Source organism: Aotus nancymaae, unplaced genomic scaffold, assembly GCF_030222135.1.
Source record: "Aotus nancymaae isolate 86718 unplaced genomic scaffold, 86718_ANA_hifiasm-v0.15.2.pri h1tg000036l, whole genome shotgun sequence".
In the NCBI taxonomy this organism is placed as follows: Eukaryota; Metazoa; Chordata; class Mammalia; order Primates; family Aotidae; genus Aotus; species Aotus nancymaae.
Window position 1 is genome coordinate 86,619,055 of NW_026988450.1, and position 16,113 is coordinate 86,635,167.

At 44.6% G+C, this 16,113-nt stretch overlaps 1 protein-coding gene across 1 annotated transcript in view; it reads right to left on the reverse strand.

Moving 5' to 3' along the window:
- Positions 1–16,113, reverse strand: part of COL22A1 (collagen type XXII alpha 1 chain) — a 287,201-nt gene that overhangs the window by 196,989 nt on the left and 74,099 nt on the right. The window contains exons 9-11 of the mRNA XM_064384626.1: positions 14,656–14,700; positions 11,276–11,338; positions 5,352–5,390 (exon numbers count right to left, since the gene is read on the reverse strand). Coding sequence (XP_064240696.1) covers positions 5,352–5,390; positions 11,276–11,338; positions 14,656–14,700 — 147 coding nt within the window. The remainder of the gene's footprint in view (positions 1–5,351; positions 5,391–11,275; positions 11,339–14,655; positions 14,701–16,113) is intronic.

The following is a 16,113-nucleotide window of genomic DNA, read 5'->3' on the forward strand; positions in this document are numbered from 1 at the left end:
CCCATCATGCTCTGCAGGATGTGCACACCAAGCACACTGGATTCCATCTGTCAAGTAACACAGAACAGCATAACACCAGCGGCAATTTAAGGTCAAATGCAAACTCATGAGCACTTACGTGTTTCAAACGGGACAGTGTATGTAAACCAAATAAAGACATCTGGAGTGGAGGAATTCCAGGCATCTTGACCTTTCCTCCATTTGGTAATTAGCATCTTATTTGTTTAGCAAACCACCCCACAAAGACCCTCCCTCGCCATGATTTCAGAACTCTCAGGTGGATTTCCTGTGCACCTGGCATCCCCTTCAGAACATGGAGCTAAGGCTCTGAGAAGGCTGCATCCCAGGAAGCTGAAAGAACCTAGACTACTTCTCTGGCTCAGAGACTCATCTTTCACCACGTTCATCCCCTGTCAGGTTTATGGTGCCAGTAAAATGGAAGAAAACCATAAAAGACAATGAACTGATGTTTCTGTGACCCAAAATTCCATCTACTGCTGACTCAACAAGCCCAGTAAAATTTAGCTGAGTTTCTTATATTTGCTTGCTGATTTTTTTTCTGGTGCACCCTACTGTGAAATCTGAGCAGAAAATCCATATGAAGTTTTATTTATTGCCATATGGATTTCTGTGAAAATGCTTAAGAAAGGACTTTTGGGTGACGGTCATTATTGTATTTTCTCCCTCTACCAAATGCTGAGTCCCTAGTTGCTGACCCAAGCATGATTTATGGGACACTTTGCCCCTGTTTCATTCCCAGTAGGTCTCGGGGCTCTGACAATCTGTAAGGTGTAGTACAGGCTCCATCAGGGCCATCAGGCCCTCATGCTCCTATGTCCTCTGTTACTGTGCACTCCAGGAAAATTGGGTCTCTTAGGGCCCAACACTGTCCCACCTCCAGGCCCTTGTCTAGGCAAATCCCTGCCTGAAAGGCCACCACTGTTGACATCCCAGCCCACCTCTACCTGCAATATTAATAATAGCTACTGTTCACAAAGACACCTAAGATCCCTAGCAAGAAATGCATTGCTTTGCAGCTCTGAGACACTGGAGAGCTGCCTGAAGTGAGCCTGCTCTCTACTCAGCAACCGATCCGTTTCAGGGCCAAGCTTCTTCTCAGGGTTACCTTCATCTCTGAACTGGCTCCTTTCATGGCAGCAACACAGCTATGGGAATTTCAGGGCTCTCATGCTCAGATCCGTGGGCCCAGGGAGAAAAGAGCATGTGTCCTTCTAGGTGACAGTACTGAGCCTGTTCTGAAGGACTAACCTGAAGAAGGTGCCTGAACTGATCCGCACACTTGGAGAATAGCTCAGACCTGACTCTTGCTCTGTCTTTCTGAAGTGGCTCCATTTGCCAGGCCCCTTGCTATCTCTTCTCACAGATAAACTCGCCAACCCCTCACATCACTAATGTGAGTATGCTGTTGTTGTTACTGTTGTATTCAGTGTATGAGCCAAGATCACTCACCTTCTCTAAGCCTCAGTTTCCCTAGCTGCTAAAGAACAGTGATTCAATCAGCTCTACAGCTTCCCTTCATTTAAGTAACCATCAGGGATTGTGTTTCATGGGCACATACTGTGTGACCTTGTGCAGTTCACTTGACCTCAGTGCCGTGTTCTTCTCATCCCTGAAATGGGCACAGCAGTGCCTTCCCTGAAGCATGTCTTAATGATGAGAGGGTAAGTATGAAATATCCTTAGCAGGGTGCCTGGTACATGCAGACATGAATGCACATTGCCACAGTGGTTAGTTACAATTCCAAATATATACAAAACACAGCCAGAATAAGAGTATTACCGTCCCTGGACCCATCCAGAGCTCTAGTCTACCCAATACCTCCAAACTCCATCTAATCTATGCAGCAATTACTTTGGAGACAACAGTCAGCTAAGAAGCCAGTTGGTACCAGCCTAGTCCCAATGCATGAGTCATAAGTGGCCCTCTCCCTTCTCTAGATGCTATCAATCCCCACAGCCCACTCTGGTCCCCTCATTTACACAGGAAAAGCAGAGACTTCAGGTTACAGAAAAGAGCCCTAGAAGGCAAAGGCTGGGGGTGGACTGATTCCCTAATGTCAGAGCTGCTGCCTGAAAGGGCCTTTATGCATCATCTCATCCCACCCCCTCCACTGTACAGATGAGGAAGCAGAGACCCAGAGATGGAAGTGACTCACTCCAAATCACACAGCTAATATATGGTGGAACCTAGACTCAGACTTTGCTAAAAATACCAACGGCAGGAAAATGTCAACCAAGGACAGAGCCAGAAGTGCCAGCGTCCATTCAGCTGCCTGTCTCTCCTGCCAACACTGAATATGTGAGGAGGTCTCCATGGCCACAACTATGCCCTCGTAGCATCAGAGCCTTGGATGTGATGCTGCAGGTAGGACACTGGGCACAAGGAAGGTGCCTTCAGGTGAAGGGAGAATAGACATCCATTGCTGACCGGTGTGAGCTCACCCCAGAACCAATAAGGCAGAGATGCCCTGCAGCCCACGGGGAGAAAGGAGGCTGCCGGTCCCTGCCTGGTGACAGGAACACATGTGAAGGACACATTAGTTGAGAGGAAAGGCTGATCCCAGAGGAACATGAGAAGGAGGTCACAGAGCTGCATAGTATTGCCTGGCAGCCACCACCCAGACTGAGTATTCTGACCTCCAGACCCCGGCAGCCCTGGCTTCTGATCTGGAGGAATACCTGGGTGCCCTCTTCATACCCAGTGCCGGGTCTCTGCCCACTGGAACCAAGCATGCTAGCAACAATGGAAGTAGCTGTTGAACACTGTTGGTGGGAACACAGATGATATCACCCCTGTGGAGAACAGTATGGTGGCTCCTCAAAAGAAAGATTAAAAAGAGAACTATAGGCTGGGCGTGGTGGCTCACCCCTGTAATCCCAGCACTTTGGGAGGCCAAGGCGGGTGGATCACGAGGTCAAGAGATCCAGACCATTCTGGCCAATGTGGTGAAACCCCGTCTCTCCTAAAAATACAAAACTTAGCCAGTATAGTGGTAAGCACCTGTAATCCCAACTACTCGAGAGGCTGAGGCAGGAGAATCACTTGAACCTGGGAGGCGGAGGTTGCAGTGAGCCGAGATCATGCCATTGCACCCCAGCCTGGTGACAGAGTGAGACTCAGGCTCAAAAAAAAAAAAAAAAAAAAAAAAAGAACTACTGTATGATCTAGCAATTCTGCTTCTGAGTATTCAAAAGAGTTGAAATCAGGCTCTCACAGAGATATCCACACTCCCATGTTTATGGTAGCATAATTCATGATAGCCAAGATATGGAAATAACTTAGATATCCTTCAGTGGATGGATGGATAAAGAAAACAGGGTATGTTGAACAGCTAGATCATATAGTAGTTCTATTTTTAATACCCAATAGAATGCTATTCACCCTTTAAAAAGAAGGAAATTGTCTTTTTGACAACATCAATGAATCTGGAGGACATTATGCTAACTGAAATAAGCTAGATGCAGAAAAGACAAATACTACATAATTCCACAAATAAAGTACCCAAAATAGTTAAATTCCGAGAATTAAAGAGTAGAATAGTTGTTTCCAGGGGTTGGGGGAGAGGAAATGGGGAGATGCCAATTAATGGGCCTAAGACTCAGTTAAGCAAGATGAATGTATTCTAGGGCTCTGCTGCCCCACACCAGGCCCATGGTCCACAGGACTGTACTTCGCACTTAAAAGTTTGTTAGGGGGGTAGATTTCATGTTGTGTTCTTACCACAATTAAATGACACTAATTTAAAAAATTAAAACAAGAAAGTACTGAATTTGAGCATCTAGGTTCCAGGTGCTGTGCTGTTAAGTCACAGAGAAGTCATGGAACGTGGCAGCTACCATAATCCCATTTTTAGGTCGGGAGATGGAGGCTCAGAACTGATGGCAAAGCCAGAGAGGGGCAGAAAGGAGGCATGAACTACGCCTGCCTGGTTGTACCCCTTCTGTGATGCTGTGTGTTGTGCTAGGTTCAAACTGCTTTTCTTTCTTGTGCAGTAGCCACGTTACATGTGTGCCTATGCTTTTAATGGAGGAGCTCATTGTGAAATAAAGACATACACAAAGAAACATAAGGGAGGAAATAAATATCCTCATAACTTTCTCATCCACAGACAACCAGTGGTTAACAATAGGGGTTTGTCTCCATCATTAATTTCTCTCAGTATCTCCTCTCTCTCAGTCACACACATACACACACACCCCTGGGGTCATGTTGTGTACACATTTTGCAACGTGCTTTAAAAATGGACAAAATATTGACTGCATTCTCTAGGTCATTAGTTCTTCTCCTAAATGACGTTTTGCATCATCGGATACTTTTGCATTATTGAGGTGTACAATAATGTATTTCTATAGCCCACTGCACAGCATTTTGTCATTTCTAGTCTCACTTATAAAGTACACATGATATGTACTTGTGCATATCTTTATCTTCTTCAAGCACAGCTCCTTGATTTATCTCCTTAGAGCACAGCTAGATGTGTAAGAGTGCCTACAGGCAGAGAACGAACTGGCCACATGAAAACTGCTTCTACTGTAACTTAATGGAGTGTTACATGCATTACATAATCAGTCCTATGCGAGGGGCTGATGTGACCCCCTCTGAACAATGAATGACCTCTCAGGACCCAGCAGTACACATTGTGAGTCCACTGGAGTGCCTGGACTCCAGTGAAAGCATCAACACGCATTTGCCCTGTAAAGTCTTCTGGCTGCCCCTCCAGGAAAACGCCAACATTTTGGCTCTTTTTTCCTTTTGTTTTTTAAATAGCTGGTATGAGTAGAAAATGACATTTTTAGTGGCTGCTTTTTATTCACCCTTATAGGTTAACATCTGAAGAAGAATTTCTTCTTTAGGAGGAATCCCATATTTCCCAGGGTCTGCCAAGCCTTTTACCTTCTTTTATGGAATGTAAAAGAAGGTGCAACGTGCACAGCTGGGGAGAACATCTTTATTTTTCCCACAATTTCTTCTGGTGTTCCTTATTTCATGGAGCAGAACCTACCTCCAGCTTTCCACTTCTTGGGTATAGTTCAAACGTCAACATTTCCAACAGAATATGCCCTCAATCCCCCAAAATATATGTGTCCTACTCAATTCTCTGACCACCATTTCGCCATTTTTCATCTCCACCTTCTCTCTTTCTGTTGAGTACAGTAAATGCCTCAACCACCCAAGTCACGGAGGACATTGAGGGCAGTTACACAGCCCAGGACACCTCTTTTCCCCCACTCGAATTCCTTCCAGGCAACATATAGTAGCACACGCCTCCCCCATACCTAAGTCCTCTGTCCCATTCCCTTGGAGGAGTGTGATAAAAGGAAGATGCTTACCTTTTCACCCTTCTGTCCTTGGCCAAAAGGTCCTACGCCCTAGAAAAATGAAAGAAGGTAAACATTCACTACAGAGCATCTCCATGGCATGACATTGCATATGGCAGCATCGTCCTGAGATTTGAAAGGATTAGATGTTTTCTCATCAGCTCTGCCCAGTAGCCACTAAAAGAAATTATGACTATTGTTTACTGAGTATATATTCTCATGAGGATCATCTCACTTAGTATTTCTAATAATTCAATATTATAGTTACTATTTTTTGTTTCCATAGCAGTTTTATTGAAATATAATTTGCATAACACATAATTCACCTACTTAAAATGTACAATTCAATTATTTTCAGTATATTCATAAAGTTGTGCAACAAAATCCCCACAATCAACTTTAGAATATTTTTATCACCTCGGAAACAACCTGTATCTATTAGCAATGACTCCACACTTCCTCTATTCCAGCTCTAGGAAAACATTAAACTACTTTCTATTTTTATAAACTTGTCTGTTCTGTACATTTTTTATATGACTTGAATCATATAACATGTGGCCTTTTGTAATTGGCTTCTTTCACTCAGCAAAGCCTTTCCAATGTTAATCCATGTTGGATCATGTATAAGTACTTCATTTTATTGCAAAATGATATGACATTGTATGGATATGACATACATTTTGTTTCCCTGTTCTTCAGGTGATAGACATTTGGGTTTTTACTTTTGGCTATTGTAAACAATGCTGCTATAAACATTTTTGTGTAAACTTTTATGTAAACATATGTTTGCATTTTTGAGGGGTATATTCCTAAAAGTAGAATTGCATTGCTGGGTCATACGGTAACTCTGTCTTCAACCTAAGGGCTGCAAGGCTGTTTTCCAAAGCAAATGCACCACATCATGCAAGCAATCCGTAAAGATTCCAATTTCTCCACACTCCTAGTTGTTCTACACATTATTGAAAAGGAGGTATTAAAGTCGCTATTAATTTTTTATTCCTCCTTTAAGTGCTGCCAGTTTTTCCTTCATGTATTCTGGGGCTTTGTTAGGTACATCTATGTTTATAATTGCTATATTTTTAAGAATTTTTTGTGATTATAAAATGTCCCTCTTTATCTCTATTTTTTGTTTTAAAGTCTATTTTTTCTAATATTAGTACAGTCACCCCAGTTTTTTATTTTTAAGATATATATTTTCCATCCTTTTATTTTCAACCTATTGAAACCTATGTGTATCTTTGAATACAAAAGATACAACCTATTGTATCTTTGAATCTAAATTGTGTCTTCTATGGACAGGATATAGTTTGATCTTGTTATTACAACCTGTCTTAAAATCTCTGATTTTTAGTTAGTTCGTGTAGTATATTCACACATCATATTATTATATAATTAGATTTTTTTTTTTTTTTTTGAGAGGGAGTTTCGCTCTTGTTACCCAGGCTGGAGTACAATGGTGCGATCTCGGCTCACCGCAACCTCGGCCTCCTGGGTTCAAGCAATATAATTAGGTTTACATATGCTGTACTAATTTGTGTTTTCTACATGTCTCCTGTCCCACTTATGTTACTTTATTTCTCCTTTACTGCTCTTTTTTGAACTGAGTACTTCCTGGTGTAATATTTACATTACTTTCATAATATTTTCACTATATATTTTGGAGTTATTTCCTTAAAGGGTGCTCTAGAGTTTATCATATACATAATAGAGTCTACTCTAGATTTATAAAATCTTACCTCCAATGAACCATAAAAACATACTCCTTCTCAGTTCTATCCCTTCTTCCCCGTTTTTTGTGCTATTGTTATGCATATTACATGCATGTTTGTTAAAACCAACCATACATGGTTGTAATGTATTGTTATACATGAGGTGCCATCCCTCTGCCTTCTAGCCTTGGTCAGCTGTTAATCGTTTTGGGGTTTCCTTGTACATGATGAGTCATTTTTTTCTTTTGCTACTTTCAAATTTTTTCTGTTTTTTGGCATTTTTACCATGTTGTTTGTAGTGTGGATCTCTTTATGTTTATGTTAATTGGGGTTCATTGAACATCTTGAATATGTAGATTACTGCTTTTCATAAAATCTGAGATGCCTCCAGCCATTATTTGTTTGAATACTTTTCTGCTCCTTTCTCTCCTCTTGTACTTTAATTCCCAGTAGGTATAAATTCCTGCACTTTAGGAACCACTACATTTCTCCAGTATTCTGTCTATTTTTCTTCATTATTTTTTCTCTCTGTTCTTCAGATTATATAATCTCTATTTGTCTAATTTCAATAATTCTCATCTTTACATTGAGCCTCTCTAGATTTTTAAAATTTCATTCATTATAATTTTAAACTACAGAACTTATATTTGGTTACATACACTTAAAATAAAGAGTTAGAAATTACTTATTGATATTCTGTATTGGATGAAATATTGTCATTATGCTTTCTTTTGCTTACATCAGAATGATTTCCTTTAGTTCTTTGATCATAATTATAATGATTACTTTGAGGGCTTTGTCTGTAAAATCTGACATTTGCATCCTCTCTCGGGCAGTTGCTGCTGTCTGCTGTCTTTTGGGGTGTATGTGTCAGATTTTCCTGTTTCTCAGCATGTTTCATAATTTTGTTGAAAATTGGACATTTTACACAATATATTATTCCAACTCTGGATATTAGCACTTCCCCTACCAAAAATTACAAAATTTGTTTTGTTGTTTTCTTGTTTATTTGCTTACTGACTTGGTTAGACTATTTTAATTAAATCGATTTCCCTTCCCCAGTGTTACATCTCTGAGGCCAATTTTCAGAGCGCATGGCCTTGTATCAGACGCCCCAGGGTGACTATGGTTTTAGCAAGGCTCATTTTGAAAGTCTTTTTTCTTGATTTCTCGGTCAAACTGTCCACTTCTGCTTACATTCAATTCAGCTCTTAGGTTCCATTACTTTCCAGCTGATTCCTTTACTATTTTCTACAGTGCCATATGGCATTAATTGCTCCACAGTCTGATCAAACTGAATCAGGTCCCCTTTGCATGTGTAGCTGTTATGGGCAGTCATGGAGGGTTTTTTTCTGATGCCAGGAGCATTCTTCTTAGTGGTGTTTTTCCCCTGGTTCTTTCTGGTAAACTAGCTATGGTAAAATTATAGTTTACCATGGAGCTACCAGTCTCCTTTTACTTTCTTACCACCAACATCTCCTTTGTTTCTAGAGAACCCTCACACTTAGACTTCTCTACACTCTGTTTCAAAGTCAGTGCCTTTTGGAAGAGCTCTGATCAGAATCCAACATTCTTGGCTTGTCATGCCTGAAGCTGTACTTCTAGCCTATGAATGGGGGTTGGGTAAAGGAAGAGAGCCCTATCCCTTGGCTGCATCTGCCAAGAGTTAAGATTCTGGAACTCCAGATGCAGGAGGTGAAAAATGTTGGAATTTCACCAGGTACTATCATTTTTGGGGGAGTGGATTCACAGAGTTCCTCATGTTGCCATTTCAGAAGTAGAACCACTACAGACATTATTTTTGTATCTTTTTCACAAATGTGAAAAGTCAACCTCAGAAAGTTCTAGTAACTTCTTCAGTTCATGAAGCTAGTAGGTTATGGAACCAAAATTTGAATGTAGGCTGCCTGATGCTAGCTGCTTCCTCAATCATGGTGCTATTTGGCCTCAATAGAGCTGCTGATGACATCAGGCTGGCAATAATAATCATAATTATACAATGGGCCACTTCCCAGAGTTCAGCACTCCAGAGTACATCCATGTTTGTTCTCTGGCTAATTCTGGTGGTTTCTCTGATTTCAGAATGTTCTCCCAATCTCCCTTCCTTTGAACCCAGCTACTAGTGACAGCACATGTCCTAGATTGGGTCTTGTCCCAGATATGGAGGAGGGAGGAACGGGTCTTGCATTGCTTACACCTACTGCCTGACAAGTGAGTTTCTGAAAAACCACACTTGTATGAGTTACCACACTTCTCTGAGCTTCAGTTTGCTCACCTGGAAGGTGGCCATTTCAGCAGGACTCACCTCACCTCACCACATTGATGTGAGAGTTAAGCGAGCCCCAAGTGTGTGAATCATACAATGCAGAGCCAGGAGTGCGGTAAGTGCTGGTAAATAAATGTGACCAGCTCTCCTCATTTCCATGTTATTTTGTACACAACAGGTGCTTCCTACCTACACAGAGGAGGTAGACACGCATGCGTAGGTGAAGGTGAAGCACAGCCAAGTGAGCACAGGACCCAGATTAAAACAGATGCAGGTGCAAATTCTGCCTCTGCCACATCCGACCTCTGTGATTGACAGCAAGTCATTCAAGCCTGAGAAACCAGTGTCATTCCCTTTAGAGATGTGATGAGAGTGTGGTAACAGCTGTTGCATGGAGCAAACGTGAGACTCTACACGATGCACGTGCCAGGAAGGGAAGATGGCATCACTACGGTGTGAGGGGAACAGCAGTGTGGGGTGCTGAGGGAATTGCATTTTCCAGGCTAATTCTTCCAGGAAAGAGGCTTGTCTTGTTTCCTGGGTTTCCCCCTGAGCACTGAGAACCTAGAAGGAACTAATTATAATCACACATATCAAAAAAGACAACAGTCATTCACTGACCGTCCACTATGGGCCAGGAATTTTGTAAACTGAGTAGCTGTTATACTCTTGATTTTGCTAATGTGTAAATGAGGCTTTACCCCAGCACTTTGGGAGGCCAAGGCAGGTGGATCATCTGAGGTCAGGAGTTTGAGACCAGCCTGGCCAACATGGTGAAACTCCATGTCCACCAAAAATACAAAAATTAGCTGGGCGTGGTGATGCATACCTGTAATCCCAGCTACTCGGGAGGCTGAGGCAGGAGAATCGCTTGAACCCTGGAGGAGAAGGTTGCAGTGAGCTGAGATCGCATCATTGCACTCCAACCCAGGTGACAAGAGCAAGAGTTTGTGTCAGAAATAAAGAAAAGAAAAGAAAGAGAGAGAGAGAGAGAGAGAGAGGAAGGGAGGGAGGGAGGGAGGGAAAGGAAAGAAAAGAAAGAAAGAGAACCTGCCCAAGATCACACAGCTAATAAAAGCCACAGCCGAGGACAATGACTGAGGTCCCTTTGACACCAAATTTGTGCTGTTGATACTACATGATTCCATGCGGAAGGGCAGGGGCTGGTGCTTCCACCAGGACAGGGACTCGCAATAGCAATAACTGCACTCACTACTGTTCTAAAGCATTTGCATGATTCACTTATTCAATCTTCATAATGCTACGGAATAGGTTGTTTTATTATCCCCATTTTACAGGTGAGGAACCTAAGGATGGAGCTGGAATTCACTTCTCAGCCATTCAGCTCCTGAGGCCCACCCTGAATGGTGACTTCTTCATCTCTGCAATTCTTTCCTGACCCATCATTAATTGCATTCACTCATCAGCTGAAAGACTGATGAATACAATTCCTGCTAGCCCAGGTGCTGGAAACGCTGTGATGATAAATCACAGACCAGGACACCTGGGAGTCCTCTGGTGCTGGGACAGAGGAGGTGCTGTGAGAACATAGAGCTGGAGTTTGGAGCAATGCCCTGGAGAGTTAGACACAGTTGAGTGGGAATGATGAGAACCCATGAGCCAAGCAGGAAGGGGTGGTGAGGGGAAGACAGGGGTGGGGAGAAGGAAACATTATTCTTGGCAGAGGAAAGAACCTGTGTAATGGCCAGAGTCAGGAAGGGCACAACAAAATTACCAATTAGAGGGTTAGTAACTGATGATTCAAAGCACAGAATTCTGGTTATGGGGTGGCAAGGGACAAGGCCAGAGGGTCCACCAAGGCCACATTTAACAGGCCTCCATGCCCATGGAGAGGAGCTAGAGCTTCCTCTTGAGGGTGGTGTGGGCATGGTGCCTGGCCCCTGCAGGTGTTAGTGGGAGCCCTGAGGTTCAGCCATGCAGAGGAGCAGCCATCTACTCACCACGTCACCTTTCTCTCCCTTAGGTCCAGGAGTGCCCACTGGTCCAGTGGCTCCTATGTCTCCCTGAGGGTTTCAGAACAGAGACCAGCATCAGATTAGGTTCTCCGACAGGGCTCTTGCACACACAGGACCCTCACGGCCAACCTTGCCCCAATTTCCTAGAAGCAGCTGATTTCATCTTTGCCATTTGCACAATGAGGCCACATGTCCCACCCCTGGAGAGGAGGACACATCTAAGTCATCCCCAACATCACAATTCCAGGAACCAGGGACTTCTTGAGAAAGCAAGTGCATGAAGACATTGCACATTCATCCCTGGGAATAGCCTGATCCCACCACCAGGGCCTCACAGGGGGAAGTGGAAGCCGCAGGTTTGAACGGCAGCTCCGCACTTCACGTGAGCACATTGCTACGGACTTGGGGGCCTCAGGCTTCTCCTCTATAAATAGGCAAGTCCTCATGCAGGCACACAAGAGTAAGAGCATAAAGGCGCTTTGAAAAGTGTCAACCAGAGTCCCCTGGGCATTCAGTTTGTGTAACAAGTCCATACCCTGTGCACCTGGGGCCTTCACAACCATCCAGGAAGAGGAAGAGGGCAGGTAGAGGAAAAAGCCATGGCTGCAAGGGAGGAAAAACTCATCGCAAGCCAAGTGTTGAACTGGAACCCAAATCTCCTGCCATCTCATGAGCCAATCTAAAATAGGTTCAGGCCCAGGAAACGGAGCCTTCAGTTCTATTCTTATTTGTCTTTTTTCTTGGTCGGGAACTTTATCTCTTTTGTTCCCATCTCATCTTTTGTATTCTAAGAACACATGGTGACCTTGCTTTTGTGGTTCCCTTTGATATGATGCCCTTCCCTGCCTCCTTTGTCCTGGGCAGCTCCCGTCCATTCTACCGGACCCAGCAGGTCAGGGACGTCAGCAGAAAGGTGCCCTGAAGTCCTGCCAGGTGGCGATGGGGCCTCTCCTCTCAGCCCCTCAGCTCCCGGGCCCCTCTAACCTGACTCCCTTCATACTATTCCACTCCGCATTTTCCTGCCTTCCTTCCCCCGGCCTGTGAGTCCTAGGGACAGGGCTCTCTGTCAGTCACCTTTATATTCCCACATCACGACTGGGCCTTGCATCCAATGGACTCGGGTTATGCACGTGGACAGAGCCCAAGCTCTGTGTAGGGACACGGAGACACCAGGAACCCCAGCTGTTGACTTAGGGACTTAGCCATTGTTTGGGACAATGTGACGGATGACACTATAGGACCATGATTGCAAGTTAGCTCTGTGGGAGCTGGGCTCGTCTCCAGGAGGCCGTGTCAGTTTCCCTTTTCAGTGCTCCTCTCCTCCCACCACTTCTGCTCTCCTTGTGGGGCCCAGGGCCCACTCTGCCCAAGCACAGCAGCAGCAGGCATTATGAAACAGCCCCCCTTCAGACAGACGTCCTCTACTGAGAGGTCTATGAAACCCCAGGTAGATTTGCTCTTCTCTCCTGTCACAGCTGAGAATCTGAGGTGACTTCTCAGAGGAGCTCAGTGATGTAAAAACCCTGCCATCCTCCTCAGTGACCACCTGGCACCTGGGCCGCTCTGAGCTGCTCTCCATCAGCACGAGGAGAGGGCTCACCAGGGGAGGGGAGCTGAGGGGACAGCGGGTGTGTGTGATGGTGTGTGTGTGTGTGTGTGTGTGTGTGTGTGAGATGTGCATGTGTGGGATGGGGTGTGTGTGATGTGGGGTGTGTGTGTGATGTGGGGTGTGTGCATGTGTGCATGTGTGTGTGATGGGGTGTGTGATGGGGTGTGTGTGTGATGTGGGGCATGTGTGCATATGTGTGTGATGGTGTGTGATTGTATGTGTGTATGTGATGTGTGTGTGTGTGATGTGTATGTGCATATGGGTGTGTGCATGAGAGTGTGTGTGTGATGGTTTGTGTGTGTTGGTATAGGTGGTGTGTGATGGTGTGATCATGTGTGTGTGTGTAATGGGGTGTGTGTGTGTCCATGGTGTCACATCCTAGCAGAGTGGGGCAAAGCGGAGAAGGGTGTGAGATGAGGGAGGGATGCCAAGGAAGTACCTACAGTCAGGAGGAGAGAAAAGAGAGAGGAGAGGAGAAACAGACGAGAGAGGAAGCGAGGAGGGACACACAGGAAGGGAAAGCATGCCCAGCAAAGGCGGACAGGAAGGAAGCATTGCTCAGGTGAGCCGTTTCACCGTTTCAGCCTTTGTAATGACTTCTCATCTGTAGAATGGGGCCGATGCTGCCTCTCATGCAGGGTTGATTTAGGGTTTGATATCACTCATTCAACAAGAAAGGACCACCTGCAATGTGCAGAGCCCTGAGCTCACAGCAGCAGGCACTGGAACAGCAGTCCTTACCCATGGCACCTGCTGTTTGAGGCATAGGTAGGCTCCCAGCTCAAGCCTGACACACAGCAGGTGCACAGTCATTGCTGCTGCAATTCAGTGGAAGAGGATGGAAGACGGGAAAGAAGTGTGCAAAAAGAAAGAGAGTCCATGTACTCCCTGGTCTGTCTGTACCATCAGATGCAGGCATGTGAGGGTCAGGTCCTGTCTAAACCATCCTCTAACCCTAGACTTGACCTCAGTGCCTGGCCCTCAGCAGGTGTTCACTAATGATGTGCTGAATGCATTAATTCAAAGTAAGAAATGCAGGAGGAGAAATGGGGGCAGAACAGAGCAGAAGGAAAGAGAGAGATGAAAAGAGATGCTGAGAGTGAGAGACAGAGAGAGACAGTGATACACAAAGAGAGGCAGAGGCTGGGGAGAGAAGGGAAAGAAAGGGAGGGGAGGGGAGGGAGAGGCCCAGCTGTCTCCACGGATTTTCACCTCCACACTCAGTTCCTCTTTCAAACACACGCTGCTGCTGAACTCTCCACTCTGCCTTGATAAACAGTATAAGCCGGGGAAATGATGGAGAGGAAGGAGACCACTCCGTGACTGAGGACAGAGGGGCCCTCCCTGGCTTGGCGTAATTAGTGAATTTGGGAATTATGTGTTTAAAGAGTTATGAAATTTAATAAATCTTAAAAGCCCAACCCCTAAAAGTTTCCAGAATACAGCAGCTTCAACCAGTTGCTGCAAAGTTAATTGACCATGGAGACCTAAGCTCCTTGGAATAAATGAGATCTGAGCCAGGGCTCTGGGAATCTAATCCGTTCTTGCTCATATGCAGGCGGAGAACTGGAGGTTCTGGGCAGTTAAGAGACTCCCAGGTTTCGGACTCTGTGCCACTCACTCTTATCCTTCTAGTTCAGCAAGCTCTGGGGCAAATACTGGCAAGACAGCATTCTCACCCCCCGTCTTTTGTCTTACGTAGAGAGCAAAGCAGAGGACTAGTGCGGTTCTACGCCTCCGCCATGCCTGTACTGACCTTTGGACCAGGGAGCCCCCTGGGGCCAGCAAATCCCATTTCACCCTAAAAGAAAAAAGACAAAAAAAGTAAGTTTCTATTTTAAGTTTTCCCTTCTCTAATCACTGGCTGGTTCTCCGCCCCACATGCTTAGAAACCAACGGCTTAGTAAGCCCAGCGCTGATCAATGCGTTGAGAAGAAAATTGGTTGACTGCACTGAAAGTCTCTGCTCTTGAACTGCAAACCTACATGGGAAGCTTTAACACAGCCTCCAGATGTAGTTACCTGTGGACACAAGATAGAAACAAGCGAACCCAGGCACAGAAAGACAAATGCCACGTTTCTGCTTATCTGCGTAAGTAAAAACTTGAAATACCTACAAGCAGAAAGCAGAGAGGTGGCTACCAGGGGCTATGGAGCCAGGGAATCCAGACATGCTGTCGAAGGCTACGTGTGTCAGACAGGAATAATAATGGCAAGTATTTGAGGTGATGGATATGTTAATTCACTAATTTCAATCATTCCACATTGTATACGTGTATTATGGCATCACTTTGTACCCCATAAAGATGTGCAATTATATAGTTTGTCAAGAGGAAAACTAAATAGAGAAATAAATTAAAAAACCCAAAGGGGTATTCACTGGCTGTTTTTATTTTTTTGAGTCTGAGTCTCACTCTGTCACCCAGGCTGGAGTGCAGTGGCGCTATCTTGGCTCACTGCAACCTCCACCTCCCGGGTCCAAGCAATTCTCCTGCCTCAGCCTCCCAAGTAGCTGGGACTACAGGTGCCCACGACCACACCCAGCTAATTTTTTGTATTTCTAGTAAAAACGGGGTTTCACCATGTTAGCCAGGATGGTCTCGATCTCCTGACCTCATGATCCGCTTGACTCGGCCTCCCAAAGTGCTGGGATTACAGGCTTGAGCCACCACACCTGGCTTCACCGCCTATTTTTACCTGAATATATCATCACTTCAATTAAGAAGAAAATGATGTTGCCTGCTAATGGCCCACGTAGTTATTGTTCACTAAAATACAAAAGAAGACATGTCTGTAAGCTGTTTCTAAGTGTAAACTCGGTTCCAATGTAAGAATGTGTAAAGATCACATTGCTACATTTACAAATGTAATCTGTAAGTTGTAGATATAGGCAAATGTCATCATACTGAAGACAAATGCAACACAATTAATATAATTTTATAGATGTAAACATCACCACATTAAGAAAAGCCAGCACTACACCATCTACACGTGCACTTAGTGCTAACAGCAACCTACACTCTGCTCACAGCTGCACTCCTGGTCAACTCAGGAACACACATTTTTTAATGCATTTGCAGATGTCACTTGCTCATGCAAATGAAGATAAATAATTTTTGTGTTTCTCCTCACCAAGTTCCCACAAGAGAGGCTGGTACACAGTTCACGCTCACCATGCTGTTTGCTTATAGAGATGTGACACCAGACATCATGTT